The sequence below is a fragment of the Sphaeramia orbicularis genome, unplaced genomic scaffold (genome assembly GCF_902148855.1).
Source record: "Sphaeramia orbicularis unplaced genomic scaffold, fSphaOr1.1, whole genome shotgun sequence".
Taxonomy (NCBI): domain Eukaryota; kingdom Metazoa; phylum Chordata; class Actinopteri; order Kurtiformes; family Apogonidae; genus Sphaeramia; species Sphaeramia orbicularis.
Window position 1 is genome coordinate 295,123 of NW_021941508.1, and position 21,477 is coordinate 316,599.

The 21,477-nt window shown below is 46.0% G+C and overlaps 1 protein-coding gene across 4 annotated transcripts in view; it reads right to left on the reverse strand.

Annotated features, from left to right (window-relative positions):
• Window positions 1-580: 580 nt before the first annotated feature.
• The window catches only part of LOC115415992 (germ cell-specific gene 1-like protein), a 22,010-nt gene continuing 1,113 nt past the window's right edge, over window positions 581-21,477 (reverse strand). Inside the window, exons 1-8 of one of the 4 annotated variants that reach the window (XM_030129677.1) lie at window positions 17,268-17,463; window positions 13,530-13,724; window positions 8,777-8,836; window positions 7,842-8,000; window positions 6,492-6,603; window positions 3,676-4,278; window positions 2,304-2,329; window positions 581-1,603 (exon numbers count right to left, since the gene is read on the reverse strand). In XM_030129677.1, coding sequence (XP_029985537.1) covers window position 2,329; window positions 3,676-4,278; window positions 6,492-6,603; window positions 7,842-8,000; window positions 8,777-8,836; window positions 13,530-13,724; window positions 17,268-17,463 — 1,326 coding nt within the window. In that variant the 3' untranslated portion in view covers window positions 581-1,603; window positions 2,304-2,328. Of the gene's footprint in view, window positions 1,604-2,285; window positions 2,330-3,672; window positions 4,279-6,491; window positions 6,604-7,841; window positions 8,001-8,776; window positions 8,837-13,529; window positions 13,725-17,267; window positions 17,589-18,478; window positions 18,580-21,477 lie in introns of those variants that run through there. The other 3 variants (XM_030129678.1, XM_030129676.1, XM_030129680.1) reach the window with 3 other exon arrangements.

Consider the following 21,477-nt stretch of genomic DNA (forward strand, 5'->3'; position numbering starts at 1 on the left):
TCTCTTGTTCTCTCCCACCACCCCCCACCCCCCATGTCAGGTCAGGCATCGAAATGTGGTTCAACTAAACTCATAATAAACACAGTAGAATATCAAAGGGCGCTTCATATACTTTATGAAGTTACCCTTGGCAAAGCAAATTTGTTCAGCACCAAAAGGAACCAGACTACCATTCTGCTGTTAGGATGAAGAACAAGACAAGTAGGAAAAAAAAAAAAAGTAGCGTGAGACACTCCCTGGTAAACTGTCCAAATAAAAGAGGATACACGAGCAAAGGTGTCAGAAAAATGGGCAATGATGACTGGGAGTACAGTTGGTGTCGGCTGCTGCCTTATTGGTACAGACAGCTGCCTGTCAGCCAGCTGAGCCCATAAAGAAAAAGAAAAAAAAAAAAAAAAGGAAAGGAAATTAAATGTAGCATCAGTAACATCTGCAGCATCTGTAACACATGTAAAATCAGTAACATCAGTAAATCTGTAACATTTGTAACATCCGTAGTCCAGTCAAGTCAATTTTATTCATAAAGTATATTTAAAAACAACAGACGTTGACCAAAGTACTGTAAAGATTCAAAGAAGGAATAGAAATAAAAAAAAGAAACAACAGATAATAAAATCTACACAAGATAAACCAAAATGGAGTAAAATAAATAAAATACCAAAACATCAATGTCAGGAAGGATATTCCACAGTTTAGGAACAATTACTGAACAATGAAATATGATTTGAATTTGGATGGTTGAATTCGTGGGTTTAATCGCGTTAGTGAGTATTGGTCAGGATTCTTTTGTGTCACTCGATGTTCTTTGTTTCACTGGTCAGAGGTCCAGTTCTTAGGTCAGTGGTCCAGTTCTTAGGATAGGTCCCATCTTAGTCACAAACTAAACTGACACATTTATGATCACAGGACTTTACCTTAGACACACTTTTAAATACACACGCCCACCGACGATCGGAAACAACAACAGATAAAAGGGAAACACATTATGCTCATTATGGGCTTTTACATTGAGTTGAGGAATTTCATCTGCTTGACTTCAGAGTCATATGACACCAGTCCATGTTCTGTGACCACGGCCACCTAGGGGTTCAGCCCAGAGTTTGAAGATCAGTTTACAAGGATTATAAAAGTGAGGTGCATTGTTCAGGGTCCATTTCCCACTTGGGCTGCGGATCCTCAGCTGAGTTCGATTTTGTTTGTGATCAGATCAAGTCAACAATAAAATTATAAAAATGAGACCGAAAAAATTCAGACTTAGAGTTTCCAACAAAGTAACACGCTAACCACAATCACAGCAGTAACATCCATAACATCAGTACCATCTGCTGTGTAACAGTTGTTTCAGTCGTTTCATCATAATTCTGAACTCTTTGTACAAATCTGTTCATTGCTGGGAAACTACTGACATCTGCTGGTGAGATTGAAGATGTGATTGTTAGAGTTAGGATTTTAACTCCGGGTCTGTCCTGTGCTTCAGGGGTTTTAACTCTGGGTCTGTTCTGGCCACGAGAAACTGTTAAAGACTTTGGAAGGATCCAAAGTCAGTCTCAGAGTTCAGTGAAGTCACTGAAACATGAAGCGTCGACTCTGATGGTTCCTCCATCTGAAGTCACAAATGCCGTGTTTCCACTACGTGGAACCGGCTCGACTCCACTCTGGTACCAGGTCCTATTCCAGACCGTTTCCACTCTGGTACCAGGTCCTATTCCAGACCGTTTCCACTCTGGTACCAGGTCCTATTCCAGACCGTTTCCATTCCAGATCCTCCCTCTTTCCAGTACCTGGTCGTCATAGCGATGCGGTGCGTTCCTTCTGTGTGCTCTGCTCACAGTTGCTGATAAACTCACTGGTTGCCTGTTGTCTGGTCAAACTCCTGCTGAATGTTTGCGTCTGAACCTCCTGGACAAACCATGGTGTAGTTTTACAGACTGTCATCATGTGGATTCACCTACTGACAGATTTACTGGAAAAGGGCGGGGCACACACACCACTGACCAATCAGAGGTCTGCAGTGTTTACACAGTGTCACCTTTAGTATCTGGTCCCCAGTCCTGGAACCTCAGAGGAGGAGGTACCAAAAAACTAGGACCAGGTACCAGATTCCAAAAAACTAGTACCAGGTACCAGATTCCAAAAAACTAGTACCAGGTACCAAATTCCAAAAAACTAGGACCAGGTACCAGATTCCAGGTCCTTTTTCGTAATGGAAATGCAAAAAGGACGAGTCGAGTCGAGTAAAGTCGTTACCACTTAGAGGAAATGGGACATTAAACAAGGAGCCTGGGCTCTGATGGTTCCTGCATTTGTCACTGTCCTCTAGTCCACCTTTAGCACAGTGACCCTTCTGTCGTCTAGTCCACCTTTAGTAAATAAGTAAGTAAGTAAATTTTATTTATAGAGCACTTTTCACAGACCGAGTCACAAAGTGCTTTATCAATTCAAATCAGAATCAAGTCAAGTTTACAGAGACCCAACAGAATCCTCCAGGAGCAAACACTTGTGATTGGTGACACAGTCGTCTAGTCCGCCTTAAGCACAGTGACCCTTCTGTCGTCTAGTCCACCTTTAGCACAGTGACCCTTCTGTCGTCTAGTCCACCTTTAGCGCAGTGACCCCTCTGTCGTCTAGTCCACCTTTAGCGCAGTGACCCCTCTGTCATCTAGTCCACCTTTAGCAGAGTGACCCTTCTGTATAGTCTAGTCCACCTTTAGCGCAGTGACCCTTCTGTCATCTAGTCCACCTTAAGAACAGTGACCCTTCTGTCGTCTAGTCCACCTTTAGCACAGTGACCCTTCGGTGTCGTTAGTCCACCTTTAGCACAGTGACCCTTCTGTGTTGTCTAGTCCACCTTTAGCACAGTGACCCTTCTGTCGTCTAGTCCATCTTTACCACCGTGACCCTTCTGTCGTCTAGTCCATCTTTAGCACAGTGACCCTTCTGTCGTCTAGTCCACCTTTAGCACAGTGACCCTTCTGTGTCGTCTAGTCCACCTTTAACACAGTGACCCTTCTGTCGTCTAGTCCACCTTCAGCACAATGACCCTTCTGTGTCGTCTAGTCCACCTTTAACACAGTGACCCTTCTGTCGTCTAGTCCATCTTTAGCACAGTGACCCTTCTGTCGTCTAGTCCACCTTTAGCACAATGACCCTTCTGTTTTCTAGTCCATCTTTACCACCGTGACCCTTCTGTCGTCTAGTCCACCTTTAGCGCAGTGACCCTTCTGTGTCATCTAGTCCACCTTTAACACAGTGACCCTTCTGTCGTCTAGTCCACCTTTAGCACAATGACCCTTCTGTGTCGTCTAGTCCACCTTTAGCACAATGACCCTTCTGTGTCGTCTAGTCCACCTTTAGCACAATGACCTTTCTGTGTCGTCTAGTCCATCTTTACCACAGTGACCCTTCTGTGTCGTCTAGTCCATCTTTACCACAGTGACCCTTCTGTTTTCTAGTCCATCTTTACCACAGTGACCCTTCTGTTTTCTAGTCCATCTTTACCACCGTGACCCTTCTGTCGTCTAGTCCACCTTTAGCGCAGTGACCCTTCTGTGTCATCTAGTCCACCTTTAGCGCAGTGACCCTTCTGTGTCATCTAGTCCACCTTTAACACAGTGACCCTTCAGTGTCGTTAGTCCACCTTTAGCACAGTGACCCTTCTGTCGTCTAGTCCACCTTTAGCACAGTGACCCTTCGGTGTCGTCCTGCAGGGCGTACTCCATTTCGTCCATCTCCCGTTCACAGTCTTCACAACCCTCTGCTCCACACCCCTCCACCACCACCACCCCATGGGGGTCCACCAGCCGTTCTCCCATTGGTCCCACCCCCATCCCTCCCACTCCTACCGCTCCGGCTCCTACAGCTCCGACCCCCATAACTCCAGCTCCCATTCCTCCTCCTGCCCCTGCTCCTCCCATTCCTATTCCCATCCCTACCGCTCCCATCCCACCCACTCCGATCCCTCCTCCGCCCACCAGCAGCGCTCCTCCGGCCCCACATGCCAGCGGTCCCACCGCCGGGCCCACTCCTCTGGGCCACAGAGGGTCCATGAGTACCCCCTGCTGGCCCAGTTGAATCAGCTGGCTGACGGAGTAAACTCCTCCGCCTACGGCTCCGCCTCCCGCTCGAACCACCTCCTCATAGGACGGGGCCCGGGCGGCGGCCCTCGCCTCCTCCATCCTCACTCTGGCCCGGTGCCTCGTCTCGATGACGGTCTTGGTGTAGGAATTGAGCGTTGCCACGGCGGCCGCCATGCAGCAGCTGAAGGACAGCCATGCCATTCTGCAGAAACAGGGACAGGCATTCAACTGTGTTCAACAGGCATTCAACAGGCGTTCAACAGGCATTCAACAGGCATTCAACAGGCATTCAACAGGCATTCAACAGCATTCAACAGCACATATACAGGCGTTCAACAGCGTTCAACAGCACATATACAGGCGTTCAACAGCATTCAACAGGCGTTCAACAGTGTTCAACAGGCATTCAACTGCGTCCAACAGGCATTCAACAGTGTTCAACAGGCGTTCAACAGGCATTCAACAGCGTTCAACAGGCATTCAACAGCACAAATACAGGCGTTCAACAGCACATATACAGGCGTTCAACAGCACATATACAGGCGTTCAACAGCACATATACAGGCGTTCAACAGCATTCAACAGCGTTCAACAGGCATTCAACAGTGTTCAACAGGCATTCAACTGCGTTCAACAGGCATTCAACAGGCATTCAACAGCGTTCAACAGGCATTCAACAGCATTCAACAGGCATTCAACAACACATATACAGGCATTCAATAGTGTTCAACAGCACATAGGCATTCAACAACACACAGACAGGCCTTCAACAACGTTCAACAGCACATATACAGGCGTTCAACAGCATTCAACAACACATATACAGGCATTCAATAGTGTTCAACAGCACATAGACAGGCATTCAACAACGCACAGACAGGCCTTCAACAACGTTCAACAGCACATATATAGGCGTTCAACAGCATTCAACAGCACATATACAGGCATTCAACAGGCGTTCAACAGCACATGGATAAGCGTTCAGCAGCGTTCAACAGCACGTAGACAAGCATTCAACAGCAAATGGACAAGTGTTCAACAGCGTTCAACAGCGTTCAACAGCACATGGACAGGCATTCAACATTGTCTGGAAATATAACTCTTCATTTGTATGCAGATGATGTCATGGAATCCACAGTGTTGTCTGTGGAAAAGCTCAATACAAACTTTTTAAACTCAGATCAAACAGAATGTGAGGGTCGACACAAACACTTGTATTGACATAAATACTATTAGTGTGATTGGACGGACTGGGAAGACTCACACATGCACATGAAGGAAAAAGTAGGAACTAGGGACGCAAATGATCGATTAATCCATTAATCATCACTTGGTTGACCTTATCAATTAACGATTAATTGATAAGCGGCAATTTTCCTGAGAACCTGAATTTGTCTTTGGATCGGGTCTATAAGAATAAAAGCTAAATATTGTTTCTATAGTTCATGAAAAAATCCTGTCAAATTCCTAAATGATTGATTTATCGAACTATTGGATACAGAACAGACGATGACAATTATGGAGTTGAACTAAAAACATTCAACAGAGAAATAAAATCAAATAAATGGATCTGATCAAACGTGCATGTGTGACTTTACATCAGTGACCAATGGAGCCAGATTTCAGATCAGATGTGAACCTCGTACAAATGGAATAAAGCAGATTACACACACACACTGGCTGAACTCGGTGAACACTATCATTATGTTCCACCAATCAATGTTCATGGAATCTGAAAAGTCCCGCCCCCTACCAGGAACTTTCATCTGGGAAAGTTTGGAGTTGAAGGAAAGTTTTGTATGGAGTAACTTCAGTGGAAATGCACCAAGATTCTCCAAAGTTCCTGGTAAAGTAAAGGTTGAAGGTCAAATGTCCTGTGGTGGAAAAGGGGTGGATCACTGCTGTCAATCAACTACGCAAACAACAGGCGAAGAAACGACTGTTATTAATGGAATGACTCTGATTAATGCCCCACGACAAGGGTTAGGGTTCAAAAACTGAACCAATGAAGGAAATTAAGTCAAATTAGATTTAATAATAGGACAGGAAGAATAGTGTTGAGTCTGTACAGGATGTATGTGGAAGAACCCATGGTGGAACTGAGAAGAACCCATGGTGGAACTGAGAAGAACCCATGGTCGAACTGAGAAGAACCCATGGCAGAACTGAGAAGAACCCAAGGCAGAACTGAGAAGAACCCATGCTCTGTCCTATCATCAGTTATTTCTCAAAAATCTGCGTCAAATGCAGAAGTTTCCAGAGTCCTCTGAGGTTGGACCAGCTGGTCCTTTTGTCGAACCAGTTGGTCCTTTTGTCGGTAGCTCTAAACTTTGTCTTTGTTGTGTTTTTTTTTTTATCTGTGGTCAATTCTGTTTTCCACTGCATGGATGAGTTTGAATGAATGAGTTAACTTACGCAAAGGACCATCCGTAGTCCCAGGTCTGAGGCCTCCAGTCTTTAGGGCCGATGCTGACAGTCATCTGGAACACTGTGGTGTACATCATGTGTGCCACCATGCCCATCATACCTATGAAGAAGAAAAGGATCTCTTCAAACCTGGGGGAGGGTCCAAGGAGGAGACCATGTACCACAGGTAGAACATGTACCAGAGGTAGAACATGTATCAGGGGTAGAACATGTACCATGGGTAGAACATGTACCACAGATAAAACATGTACCATGGGTAGAACATGTACCAGGGGTAGAACATGTACCACAGGTAGAACACGTACCAGGGGTAGAACATGTACCACGGGTAGAACATGTACCATGGGTAGAACATGTACCACGGGTAGAACATGTACCAGGGGTACATCTGATCAAACAGTGACAACAGCGAGGTTGCTGATTGGTTGATTGTTTTGAATTCTTGGTGTGGTTCCATTCTGAACACAGAAAACATTTGACCATGGCCTTCTGAAAACAGGACGTGATCCAAACACTGATCCACATCCCAGGGTTTACATACATCTGGATCTACATCTGGATCTGGATCTACATCTGGATCTGGATCTCTGACATGGTGGTGCACAGCAGTGCAGCAGCTTCTCAGCTACCAGTGTAGAAGTATAGCTCAGGTGCAATTAAAGCATTAAACAGATATTAAAGCAGAGCTCCAGACCACGTTGGGTGGACTGCAGATCCTGAGGACAAGAGCCTTGACCGATAAGAAACCCAGACTTAGAGGAGCAAGGAAACAGAGTGCTGAGAAGCAGAAGAGGGGCCAGTGAACTGGCTTGCTAACTAGGCTAAAAGCTTACAACAGATCCCCTCTTCCTACACTTTTCCTGTCAGATGTCCTCCGCTGGAGGTCCTCCCCACAGTGTGAAGGAACCGGAGGCCCGGAGGTTCTCTGAGGCGAGTCGTGGAAGCTGCTCATTCTTGGAATAATAACTTGGATCCATATGAACACCTATGGCTGAGTATGGAGTTAGAGGAAAAATAAAGTGACAATGTCCGACTGCTGGCCATGATACCCAGGCCTGGTCTGCACAAACAAGTCAACATTTCAGCCAATAAAAACTCAACTATGAATTTGAGAAACCACATCACAGCAATTTGTAATAAGCGTAGTTTTGTCTGTGGACAGCCTGGCGCTGTTCGGAAGACAGTTTGTTTAAATAGAGTTACAGATATTGGACAGAAGGGGCAGATCTGTTCACACACGTCTGGACTAAACTGGTCCAAGTCAATATGAAACCATGAATGTGCCTCCATAAACTGGTACCTGATAGGACAGGAGGGGGAGGAGTCCTAAACTGGTACCTGATAGGACGGTGCACATGGCGGCGAAGGCGTTGATCTTCAGGGCGTTCATTTCTCTCTTTGCGCACAAACAGATGAACTCCACACACATCAACAGGAAACCCATGGACAACAGACCGATGTACATGAACTCACTGATGACCGACAACCAGAGGACACCTGTGGACAGATGGACAAATGGACAGATGGACAAGTGGACAGAGGGACAAGGGGACAGAAGGACAAGTGGACAGATGGACAAGTGAAGAGATGGACAGATGGACAGAAGGACAGGGGACAGATCAGACTCACATATTACATGGGATAAGACTGAATGTTTCCTTCAACTGATGTGAAATTAATGGTTGTTTATGTGGGTTAGGGTTAGTTCTGTTCATGGGTTAGTTCTGTTCATGGGTTAGTTGTGGGTTAGGGTTAGTTCTGTTCATGGGTTAATTCTAGGTTAGGGTTAGTTCTCTTCATAGGTTAGTTCTGTTCATGGGTTAGTTCTGGGTTAGGGTTAGTTCTGTTCATGGGTTAGTTTGGGGTTAGGGTTAGTTCTGGGTTAGGGTTAGTTCTGTTCATGGATTAGTTCTGGGTTGGGGTTAGTTCTGTTCAAGGGTTAGTTGTGGATTAGGGATAGTTCTGTTCATGGGTTAGTTTGGGGTTAGGGTTAGTTCTGGGTTAGGGTTAGTTCTGTTCATGGGTTAGTTCTTGATTAGGGTTAGTTCTGTTCATGGGTTAGTTCTGGATTAGGGTTAGTTCTGTTCATGGGTTAGTTCTGGGTTAGTTCTGTTCATGGGTTAGTTCTGGATTAGGGTTAGTTCTGTTCATGGGTTAGTTCTGGTCATGGGTTAGTTCTGGATTAGGGTTAGGTCTGTTCATGGGTTAGTTCTGGGTTAGGGTTAGTTCTGTTCATGGGTTAGTTCTGGGTTAAAGTTAGTTTGTGTATAAACCTTGGGTTTCTCCTGGAGTCAACTCGATGAAGCTGCGACACTTTTCTTCCTGGTCGTCACCTGAAGGAACAGTTCACACCAAAGGGTTAGGGTTAGGGTTCCAGTTCCAACCAAAGGAACATTAACACCACAAGGTGGTGATTGGTTGACAACTCTTCCCCTCTCTTCACCCTAGTGTCCAAAACACGCAGTGGAGGTCTAATGACACGATAACGAAGTCGATCATCGACCTCCGGCCTAGGGTGTCCTGGTGCCACATGCACTTCTGGACATCCCTGTGTTCGAACATGGTGTTCGTTATGGACAAACTGTGACTAGCACAGAAGTCCAATAACAAATCACCACTCGGGTTCAGATCGGGGAGGCTGTTCCTCCCCATCACGCCCCTCCAGGTCTCACTGTCGTTGCCCACGTGGGCATTGAAGTCGTCCAGGAGAACAATGGAGTCCCCAGTCGGAGCACCATCCAGTACCCCTCCCAGGGACTACAAGAAGGCCAGGTACTCTGCACTGCTGTTCGGACCGTAGGCTGAAAAAACAGTGAGGCACCTGTCCCCAACCCAAAGGTGCAGGGATGCGACCCTCTCGTTCACAGGGATGAACTCCAACACATGGCGGCTGGGCTGAGGGGCTACGAGCAAGCCCACACCAGCCTGCCGCCTCTCACCGCAGGCAATGCCAGAGAAGTGGAGAGTTCAGCCCCTTTCGATGGGTTGGGTTCCAGAGCCCAAGCTGTGTGCAGAGGTAAGCCCAACTATATCAAGACAATATCTCTCAACCTCCCTCACAAGCTCCGGCTCCTTCCCCCCCAGCGAAGTGACATTCCATGTCCCAAGAGCTAGACTCTGTGTCTGGAGATCGGGTCGCCGAGCCCCCTGCTGTCGACTGCCACCCAATCCACAATGCACCTGGCCCCTACAGCTCCCTCGGTGGGTGGTGAGTTCATCGGAGGGCGGGCCCACTTCGCTCCTTCAGGCTAGGCCTCGCCGGGCTCCGTGGGCAAAGGCCCAGCCATCAGGCGCTCGCTTACAAGCCCCAATCCCGGGCCTGGCTCCAGGGTGGGGCCCCGGCTGTGCCATGCCGGGCGACATCACGTTCTTTGGATGTTTCTTCTTCATAGGGGGTTTTGAACTGCTCTTAGTCTGGCCCGTCACCCAGGACCTGTTTGCCTTGGGAGACCCTGCCAGGGGCATAAAGCCCTTGACAAATACCTCCTGGGATCATTCAGGCGCTCAAACTCCCCCACCACGGTAAGGTGGCAGTTCACCTGGTGAGTTGGATCCGCTGGCGAAGGAGGAAGCTGGACAGACTGGGCAGGCCCAAACGCATTGTGAGGGTCTGTTGGGAACGTCTGGCAGAACCCGATGTCAGCACAGTCTTCAACTCCCACCTCCGGGAGAGCTTCTCTCAGATCCTGGGGGAGGCTGGGGACATTGAGTCCGAGTGGACCATGTTCTCCACCTCCATTGTCGAAGCGGCTGCTTGGAGCTGTGGTTGCAAGGTCTCCGGTGCCTGTCGTGGCGGCAATCCCCAAACCCGGTGGTGGACCCCGGAAGTAAGGGATGCCATCAAGCTGAAGAAGGAGTCTTATTGACCCTTGTTGGCCCGTGGGACTCCAGAGGTAGCTGATGGGTACCAGCAGGCCAAGCGTGCCGCAGCCCGAGTGGTGGTGGAGGCAAAAACTTGGGTCTAGGGGGAGTTTAGGGAGGCCATGGAGGAGGACTATCAGTCAGCCTCGAGGAAATTCTGGCAAACCGTCCGGCGCCTCTGGAGGTAAAGCAGTGCGCCACCAACACTGTTTACAGTGGAAGTGGGAGGAGCTGACCTCCACTGGGGGTGTTGTCCGACGGTGGAAGGAATACTTTGAGGATCTCCTCAATCCCACTGTCACGTCTTCCATGGAGGAAGCAGAGGCTGAGGTCTCAGAGGTGGACTGGTCCAGGTCTCAGAGGTGGACTGGTCCATCACCCAAGCTGAAGTCACCCAGGTGGTTGGATAGCTCCTCAGTGGCAGAGCACCGGGGGTGGATGAGATTCGCCCTGAGTGCCTTGAGTCTACGGATGTGCAGGGACTGTCTTGGTTGACATGTCTCTGTAACATCACATGGCAGTCGGGGAAAGTACCTCTGGATTGGTAGACCGGGGTGGTGGTCCCCCTTTTTAAAAAGAGGGACTGGAGAATGTGCTCCAACCACAGGGGGTCCCACTCCTCAGCCTGCTGGGGGAAGTCTATTCCAGGTACTGGAGAGGAAAATCAGACCGATAGTCGAACCTCGGATTCCAGGAGGAACAATGCTGTTTTCGTCCTGGTCGTGGAAGACAGGACCAGCTCTATACCCTCCATCAGGTGCTCGAGGGTTCATGGGAGTTTGCCCAACCAGTCCACATGTGTTTTGTGGATTTGGAGAAGGCGTTTGACCGTGTCCCTCGTGGTATCCTGTAGGGGGTGCTTCAGGAGTATGGGGTCCGGGGTCCTCTGCTAAGGGCAGTCTGGTCCTTGTATGACCGAAGCAGAAGTCTGGTTCACATTGCTGGCAGTAAGTCAGACCTGTTCCAGGTGCATGTTGGACTCCGGCAGGGCTGCCCTTTGGCACTGGTTCAGTTCATAATTTTTATGGACAGAATTTCTAGGTGCAGCCAGAGGCCGGAGGGGGTCCAGTTTGAGGACCACAGGATTTCATCTCTGCTTTTTGCAGATGATGTTGTCCTGTTGGCCTCATTGAACCTGGACCTTCAGCGTGTCCTGGGGTGGTTTGCAGCCCAGTGTGAAGCGAGTGGGATGAGGATCAGCACCTCCAAATCTGAGGCCATGGTTCTGGACCGGAAAAAGGTGGTTTGTCCTCTCTGGGTCAGTGGGGAGTCTTTGACCCAGTGGAGGAGTTCCAGTATCTGGGTCTGGTTCACAGTGAGGGAAGGATGGAGGTTCAGATTGACAGGTGGATGGGTGCAGCGTCTGCTGTGATGCAGTGCTTGTATGGGTCTGTTGTGGTTCAGAAGGAGCTGAGCCCAAAGGAGAAGCTCTGGATTTACCCTCAGTCTACATTCAGACCCTCACCTGTGGTCATGAGCTTTGGGTCAGGACCCAAAGGACCAGATCCAGGATACAAGCGGTCCAAATGAGTTTCCTCTGTAGGGTGGGTGGATCCACCCTCAGGGATAGGGGGAGGAGCTCAGAGTAGAACCGCTGCTCCTCCACATCCAGAGGAACCAGGTGAGGTGGATCAGACATCTGGTTCAGATCCTCCTGGACTCCTCCCTAGGGAGGTGTTCTGGGCATGTCCCACCAGGAGGAGGAGACTGAGGAGAGGGAGGAGTCTGAGGAGAGGGAGGTGTTCTGGGCATGTCCCACCAGAAGGAGGAGTCTGAGGAGAGGGAGGAGTCTAAGGAGAGGGAGGTGTTCTGGGCATGTCCCACCAGGTTTAGACCTGAGGGAAAACCTAGGACACACTGGAGAGACTACATCTGTGAACTGGACTGGGAACGCCTCGGGGTCCACCCAGAAGAGCTGGAGGAGGAATCTGAGGAGAGGGAGGAGTCTGGGCATCCCTGCTTAGACTGTTACCCCCACGACCCGGCCCCGGATAAAAGGAAGGGAATGGATGGATGGAACATAAACACATTTACTTAAATACGAGCCTCACTGATGCCTTATTTGGACTTGATTTGTGGACGTTTATCTTTCGGCTAAAATGTGCTCAGAGGTCTTGTTTGTGTCTTTGTTTATATTAAATCAGTCTCAGTGAATCCAAAGGAACTTTGTGTTGGTAAATGACAGTTGTTCAAATGGACAGGATTTCAGTTCTGTTCAACATGTTGATGCTCATATGAACTATGTTTTCAGCTCCAAAATGAACCATTTCAGCACAATTAATGCTATATTTTCATGTCACAAATGGACAAGTTCTATTTGAACTGAACTGAGCTGAAAAACAAATCTTCTCTTCTTTTGGATTCCCCAGTTTTTCTTCCCAGATTCTCTCCTCCATATCACATGTTTTATTTGTACAGGTTCAATCTGGAGTATGGTGCTGATCCATCCTGCTTCTGTTCCACCAATACATACATGAAGAATGGCACACAGCACTGTTTACATCAACACTTTTACAATAAGAAGCATTTTTAGACACAAAGAACAATTCTAGATTGTTCTTTCCTCTTTAGTCTGATGCTAAACTATCCAATAAATAATAGTGCTCCTAGTTTTTGCACAGGGATCATTAGTGTAAACGCTGACATGGCTGCAGAGCATCAGTATGATGGGATCCACAACAACCATGTCACATCCGTCCACTGACACATTTAGTGTTTTTGTGTCAGCTGGGATTGTTTTAGATCCACAATACCAACATTTATGAAGAAGAGCACAATTAGCAATAGGAAGTCTCGAAGTTTATTCCTAATAAAGTACTGGGACTGACCAGAGCATCATGGGTAATGTCACGTCCGTCCACCAGCAAAAGTTTTCACATCCACGTGCTATTCCAAATCCAATATTTATGAAAATAGAGCTTCCACTGTCAGAGAATATCAGTAGTCTGTGCACAAATGGATTAGCATTATTTACACACACTTCTGTGACTTTAGGACAACTGGGGTTTTTTTGGACAAAAATGGATACTCATTTGACCCCCTATGGAAATTTTTAGCCAATTTCAGTTTTTGTTGTAATTCAAAAAACATGGTGTGTTTATGAACCCAGCTGATGGATGTATTGATCAGTGATAAGTTTTGCACACTTCGTGGCTTTGGACGGACCTTCGTTGTGTTTCTCACAGGACAGCCAGAAGCCGGTGTGGAAGTATCGCAGCATGTATTTGTCCTCGCCTGTCTCCCAGATGTAGTGCACGGCGTTGGCCATCTGCTTCCTCCTGATCCGGGCCAGCTCCTCCCTCTGCAGGGGGGACAGCGTCATGTTGGAGGGGGGGCTCTTTGGGTCTGGGGTGGGGGCCTCTGCACACACAGAAGAAGAGGATCAAGGCTGATCACAGTAGATCACATCCATTCAGGACAGTTTGGATCTTTTACTGATAGTTTGGACTAGGGCTGGAAGAAAAGATCGGTTCTGCACTATATCGCGATTTTTCATTTCACAATACTGTATCGATATTAAAAAACACTGTATGAATATTTTTAGGTATTTATTCAAATGCAAACATGGCAGAGGTTCATTTTTTGTTTTTTCTTTTTCTTTATATTTTTTTGGGAATCCTGCGAGCTCTTTTATTTAAATATTCACAAGGGCATTTTTCTCTGTTATTTGTAACCTAAAAAAGTAATTCATTAAATTAATGTTAAAACTGCATTTATCCAAATCCTGCATTTTGAGTTTTTATACAAAAAAGTTTTGTTATATAGCATTAGATCCTATTCTGATCAAATACAAATGTGTTTAGTTTTAGTGCGTATTTCTGGTGTAATTATATTTTCCAAGAAATAATCACTTAAAAAAAGAAACAAAACAACCTAAAAATGTTGTCTTGTTAACAGTATTGTGTTTTATTGTGATATATCATATTGCGATATATCGTATCATGATCCTAGTATTGAGATACGTATTGTATCACCAGATTCTTGCTGGTACACAGCCCTAAATTTGACAAACATTTGTGTTCTTTATTCTGATCTAATCCTAAAAGTGTTCCGTGTGGAAAACAACATGCTCCCAAACATGGAGGGAATATGTTTGGAATGTGATATTTGATTCCACCAGCACAGAAATGTCAGGATACAAGATGCTGGACGCTGTGGTGAAAGTAAAGCCAATCCTTTTCATATATTTTGGGACTGGCCTTATATTGTGCCTTTTTTCAGGTTTTGAAGAAAAGCATGGAGAACATTTTCAAAGTCCAGTTTCCATTCCCATTTGAGTCTATAGAGTTGGGAAAAGAGAACCAGGGCAGAACACATTCAATGGATAAATATCTGTTCAGAATACTGTTGGTAAAAAAAAAAACATGACTAGGAAGTGACCAAAAAAGGACGCACCAAAAATGGAGGAGTGTTAGACATTACATCTATAGGATGGAGAAGTGGACGTTCTCTGTCAGACTGGATTCAGACAAATTCAACAAGTATTGGAAAATCTGTGTGTATTTTATAACACTATTAAGAGCAGATTTTACTCTATCAAAGTAACGTGGATTTAGATCCGTGTAAACCCTGGGTTCATGTGACACTTTTAATATTCAATGTTCATCTTATACAGGGGAAAAGAATGGAATGTGAAATATATGTGTTATTTCCCTTTAACTATATTTTGTGTTGCTTTGTTTATTTTTACTATTTCTGTCAATGCTCCCCTGTTGGAGTATGTTTTTGTGTTTTTGTTTTATTTATTTATTTATTTATTTTTTTACATACATAGAAGTCACGCAAATGATGTAAAATGCTAAGATGATGCTGACTGAAAAAAAAACAAAACAAGATAATTACACACAAAAAAAAAAAAAAAGTGTTGCTGTGCGTTGGTCTGAATTCTGAGCGGAAACTCTGCTGTGCAGGTAAATCTGTGGGTTTTGTGCACTGGAAATTGAATACAGCAAAGAAACAAATAGGCTTAAGAGTGAGAGCAGATGAGTTAAGGGTCAGAGGATGCAGAACATGCAGCTGTTGATGCAAACTTCTGAGATTAGCAGCAAAGCTGGATTATGGGATTGTGTGACAGTCAAGTGTTAAACGCTTTCATATCGAACAAATCAAACAGGACAAATGACAGACGCTGAAGATCCCACAGACTGGGACACATCTGAAGCAGACTGTGACTGTTTATGGACAAAAACAAACCAGTGGAAAACACACGTCAGTCATAGGGATAGGGTTAGGGTTAGGAAAAAGTACAAGGACTGTAGAAAACATGAGGCCCAGTTGAACAGGACTGATATGTGTCGACTGATCATGAAATTGGATTTTATATGGAGCCAAAACAATGACTTTAATGTTTGGTATTGAAAAGAACATTTGGCATTGAAAACACAACCTGAAACTGAAAAAACAAACATTGGCTTTGAAAAACACGCATGTAAAAACTCGTAACAGCGTCCAAACAGGTATTGGCATTATTAATGTTAGACTTAAGTTTAAAACACGGATTTCAAATGTTCTGTTTCATTTGTAGTATTTTTTTTTTTTTTGCATTCTGATGTTTTTGAATGAAAATCATATCATCTTTATTCAATATCACTGTTTTCTCAAAGACAGTTTATCCTTTTGAAAATATTTTTGGTTTTGATCAGATTTTTTTTACTCTTACTGTGGTTTTTCAGTTTCTACTTTCTGGCACCTTTCTGCCATGGAGGGGAGGGGCTAGGAGGGCTTCATTTGCATATTATTTGCATATTGAAAACAGCAACACTGGGCTCAGTGGGCCGGACCCTAACCGTAACCCTAACCCTGACCGGACTTATGAGACCCTGGAGTATAAGATTGACCTCCAAAGTTCACCTGGAGCTCCAGACCACAAGGAAGTCTGGTTCCTAATGTCGTAGTTTATCAGGAAGTGGAATGGATCCACATGAGTTTGGAAAAGATGTTGGAACGAGCTAGAACAGGACCACTGAAACCAGATAGCTACAGTTAGCTCACAGGCATTAGCTAGAGTTAGCTCACAGGTGTTAGGTAGAGTTAGCTCACAGACGTTAACTACAGTTAATTCACAGGTTTTAGCTAGAGTTAGCTCACAGGTGTTAACTAGAGTTAATTCACAGGCTTTAGCTAGAGTTAGCTCACAGACGTTAGCTACAGTTAGCTCTCAGGCATTAGCTAGAGTTAGCTCACAGGTGTTCGCTAGAGTTAGCTCAAAGGCATTAGCTACAGTTAGCTCACAGGCGTTAACTAGAGTTAGCTCACAGGCATTCGCTAGAGTTAGCTCAAAGGCATTAGCTACAGTTAGCTCACAGGCATTCGCTAGAGTTAGCTCACAGGCATTAGTTACAGTTAGCTCACAGGCGTTCGCTAGAGTTAGCTCAAAGGCATTAGCTACAGTTAGCTCACAGGCGTTCGCTAGAGTTAGCTCAAAGGCATTAGCTACAGTTAGCTCACAGGCGTTCGCTAGAGTTAGCTCACAGGTGTTAGCTAGAGTTAGCTCACAGGTGTTAGCTAGAGTTAGCTCACAGGCATTAGCTAGAGTTAGCTCACAGGCGTTTGCTAGAGTTAGCTCAAAGGCATTAGTTACAGTTAGCTCACAGGTGTTCGCTAGAGTTAGCTCACAGGCGTTAGCTAGCTAACCTTTGGCTAATGGTGACCAAGTGTTGAGCTCTGTGGTTTCTGTCACTTCTACAGGACGTTGAGACCAACGGCACAGCAACGACAGAAAATGGAATTTTGAATTGAATTTTGAATTGTTGCACAGCAAACTCATAATAACATCTTAACATTATCCTTCACGCCAAAAGGGTGACAGGAAGTTGAAACTGTGTTGTTTGTGTATTTTTAGTCTGTTGTTCATATTGTTTGTGTAGTTGTTGTTGTTTGTTTGTTGTTGTTTGTGCTGTTTACCTGTGGTGTAGGGCTGGCTGTTGTTCATGCCACAGTTCTTCATCTTCACAGGTGACAGACACAGTGGCTTCACCACCTTGTGCGTACCTTCGCACCAATAGGACGTGCAGAAGGCGGACACCGACAGCGTCAGGGCCAATGAGGTGAGGGACAGGGACAGGAGGGAGCGGTTACGTCTGGACATCGTCTCCAGCATCGCGGACAGGAGGACGAAATGATGGTTTGATGGTAGCCGTGGAAACGAGGATGGGAGCGGCGATTCCGTGACACTGCCACCGCTGTCCAGATCAGCAGCAAAGGGGAGTGGAGGACGAGAAGGCCCTGGGACGAAAAAAAAAAAGGATTAAGGACGTTTGACGAGAGGAACAAAGGTCAGAGGTCAAAGGTCAGAGGCGGAAAGATGGTGTGAGAGCAGGACTGTAGGACGGTGAGGACACGAGGAGCAGAGGTCAAAGGTCAGAGGTCAGTGAAGTACAGGGATTTAATCAGATCCTTGAGTAAAGACAAAGACAGATGGGAGAGCAAACTCTAATGCTAATGCTAACGCTAACGTGAACCCTCAGTCCTTCAGTCCTAACCCTAAAGACAGAGACAGATGTGAGAGGACGATGTGAGACCAGCCTCGGTCTGTCAAACCCTAACCCTAATGCTAACTCCAACGCTAACCCTAATGCTAACCTCAACACTAACCCTAGTGCGAACCCTAACGCTACCCCTACCTTAACCCTACTCTAACCCTACCCCTAACTGTACCCTAACGCTAACTGTACCCTAACCCTAACTGTACCCTAACCCTAACTGTACCCTAACCCTAACTGTACCCTAACCGTACCCTAACCCTAACCCTATCCCTACCCCTACCTTAACCCTACTCTAACCCTACCCCTAACTGTACCCTAACGCTAACTGTACCCTAACCCTAACCCTATCCCTACCCCTAACCGTACCCTAACCCTACCCCTAACTGTACCTTACCTTAACCCTGCAGATGTGCCTGTTTCTTGTGTGTCCCTCTATCCCTCTAACCATCTGTACTGGGACGGTACAGATGTTTTTTCTAATCAGTGCAGCTCCTCGGGGACATTCCCTGCTCTCTACCTCCTCCACCTCTGCACCCCCCATGGACTTTATCAGGGTCAGATTAGTCCTCTGCACCCCCCATGGACTTCATCAGGGTCAGATTAGTCCTCTGCACCCCCCATGGACTTTACCAGGGTCAGATTAGTCCTGTGTCTTCGGACGACTTCTTCATAATCTGTGTTAATCTGCCCTGGAGGTGGATCAGATTAAGACTCTTTGTCTGTAGGAGCACCTAAAGAGACACAAACAGCTGGATTAGCATCCAACACTAATCCACTGGAACACAACTGCAAACAACAGGACATGAATATTAACACTAACCTGGCTAACCCTACACCTGTCTAACCCTAACCTATCTAACCCTAACCTGCCTAACCCTAACCTGTTTAACCCTACACATGTCTAACCCTAACCTATCTAACCCTACACCTGTTTAACCCTACACCTGTCTAACCCTAACCTATCTAACCCTAACCTGTCTAACCCTAACCTGTTTAACCCTACACCTGTCTAACCCTAACCTATCTAACCCTAACCTGTCTAACCCTAACCTGCCTAACCCTAACCTGTTTAACCCTACACCTGTCTAACCCTAACCTATCTAACCCTAACCTGTCTAACCCTACACCTGTCTAACCCTAACCTGCCTAACTCTAACCTGTTTATCCCTACACCTGTCTAACCCTAACCTGCCTAACCCTACACCTGTCTAACCCTAACCTGCTTAACCCTACACCTGTCTAACCCTAACCTATCTAACCCTAACCTGTCTAACCCTACACCTGTCTAACCCTAACCTGCCTAACCCTACACCTGTCTAACCCTAACCTGCCTAACCCTACACCTGTCTAACCCTAACCTGCTTAACCCTACACCTGTCTAACCCTACACCTGTCTAACCCTAACCTGCCTAACCCTACACCTGTCTAACCCTAACCTGCCAAACCCTACACCTGTCTAACCCTAACCTGCTTAACCCTAACCTGTCTAACCCTACCCTGTCTAACCCTAACCTGCTTAACCCTACACTTGTCTAACCCTAACCTGTCTAACCCTACACCTGTCTAACCCTACACCTGTCTAACACTAACATGTTTAATCCTACACCTGTCTAACCCTAACCTGTCTAACTCTACACCTGTCTAAGCCTACACCTGTCTAACACTAACCTGCCTAACCCTACACCTGTCTAACCCTAACCTGCTTAACCCTACACCTGTCTAACCCTAACCTGTCTAACCCTACACCTGTCTAACCCTACACCTGTCTAACCCTAACCTGCCTAACCCGACACCTGTCTAACCCTAACCTGCTTAACCCTAACCTGTCTAACCCTACCCTGTCTAACCCTAACCTGCTTAACCCTACACTTGTCTAACCCTAACCTGTCTAACCCTACACCTGTCTAACCTTAACCTGTCTAACCCTACACCTGTCTAACACTAACATGTTTAATCCTACACCTGTCTAACCCTAACCTGTCTAACTCTACACCTGTCTAACTCTACACCTGTCTAACCCTAACCTGCTTAACCCTACACCTGTCTAACACTAACCTGTTTAACCCTACACCTGTCTAACCCTAACCTGTCTAACTCTACACCTGTCTAACCCTAACCTGCTTAACCCTACACCTGTCTAACTCTACACCTGTCTAACCCTACACCTGTCTAACACTAACCTGTCTAACCCTACATCTGTCTAACCCTAACCTGCTTAACCCTACACCTGTCTAACCCTAACCCATCTAACCCTAACCTGTCTAACCCTACATCTGTCTAACCTGTCTAACCCCACACCTGTCTAACTTGTCTAACCCTAACCTGTGTCACCCTACACCTGTCTAACCTGTCTCACCCTAACCTGTCTAACCCTACACCTGTCTAACCCAAACCTGTCTAACCCTAACCTATCTAACCCTAACCTGTCTAACCCAAACCTGTCTAACCCCACACCTGTCTAACCCTAGACCTGTCTAACCTGTCTACCCCTAACCTGTCTAACCCTACACCTGTCTAACTCTAACCTGTCTAACCCTAACAGGTCTAACCCTAACCTGTCTAACCTGTTTAACCTTACACCTGTCTAACCCTAACCTGTCTAGCCTGTCTAACCCTACATCTGTCTAACCTGTCTAACCCTACACCTGCCTAACCCAAACCTGTCTAACCTTACACCTGTCTAACCTGTCTTACCATTCACTTGTCTAACCCTAATCTATCTAGCCCTAACCTGTCTAACCCTAACCTGTCTAACCCTAACATAACCTGTCTAACTCTAACCTGTCTAACCCTAACCCTAACCTGTCTAACCCTAACCATAACCTGTGTGACTCTAACCCTAACCTGTCTAACTCTAACCTGTCTAACCTTAACCCTAACCTGTCTAACTTTAACCCTAACCTTTTCTAACCCTAACCTGTCTGATTCTAACCATAACATGTGTGACTCTAACCCTAACCTGTCTAACCCTAACCCTTTCTAACTCTAACCCTAACCTGTCTAACTCTAACCCTAACCTGTCTCTAACTCCAACCTGTTGAACTCCAACCCTAACCTGTCTAACACTAACCTTAAACTTTTTAAACTCTAACCTGTCTAACTCTAACCCTAACCTGCCTAACCCTAACCTGTCTAACTCTAACCCTAACCTGTCTAACTCTAACCCTAACACAGACTAATGTGACCTCACTTTATCTTCAGTTCATAACAAACATCGCATATTTTAATGCACTCCCAGTCCTTAACCTCATGGATCAGGGTTAGGGTTTAGTGTCGCTGCTAAATGGGTTAGGGTTTGGGTTTAGTGTCGCTGCTAAATTGGTTAGGGTTAGGGTTTAGTGTCGCTGCTAAATGGGTTAGGGTTTAGTGCCACTGCTAAATGGGTTAGGTTTTTTTTTATTCGTGTACTGGATGCATTTCATCTATTTAACTCTTCATGTAGTCAGAGTAACGTTTCAGCTATTAAATGCCATTTTCAATTCAATTGAGCAATTCTTACCCGACAAATAAAATAATAAAATTCTTCAGTTTGTGTTGAGTGTTAGCTCTGAGTGTTAGCTCTGCGAACAGTGTGAACATTTCAAATTCAACAGATATCCAAGAGTATGAAACATTGGAAAACTATATAT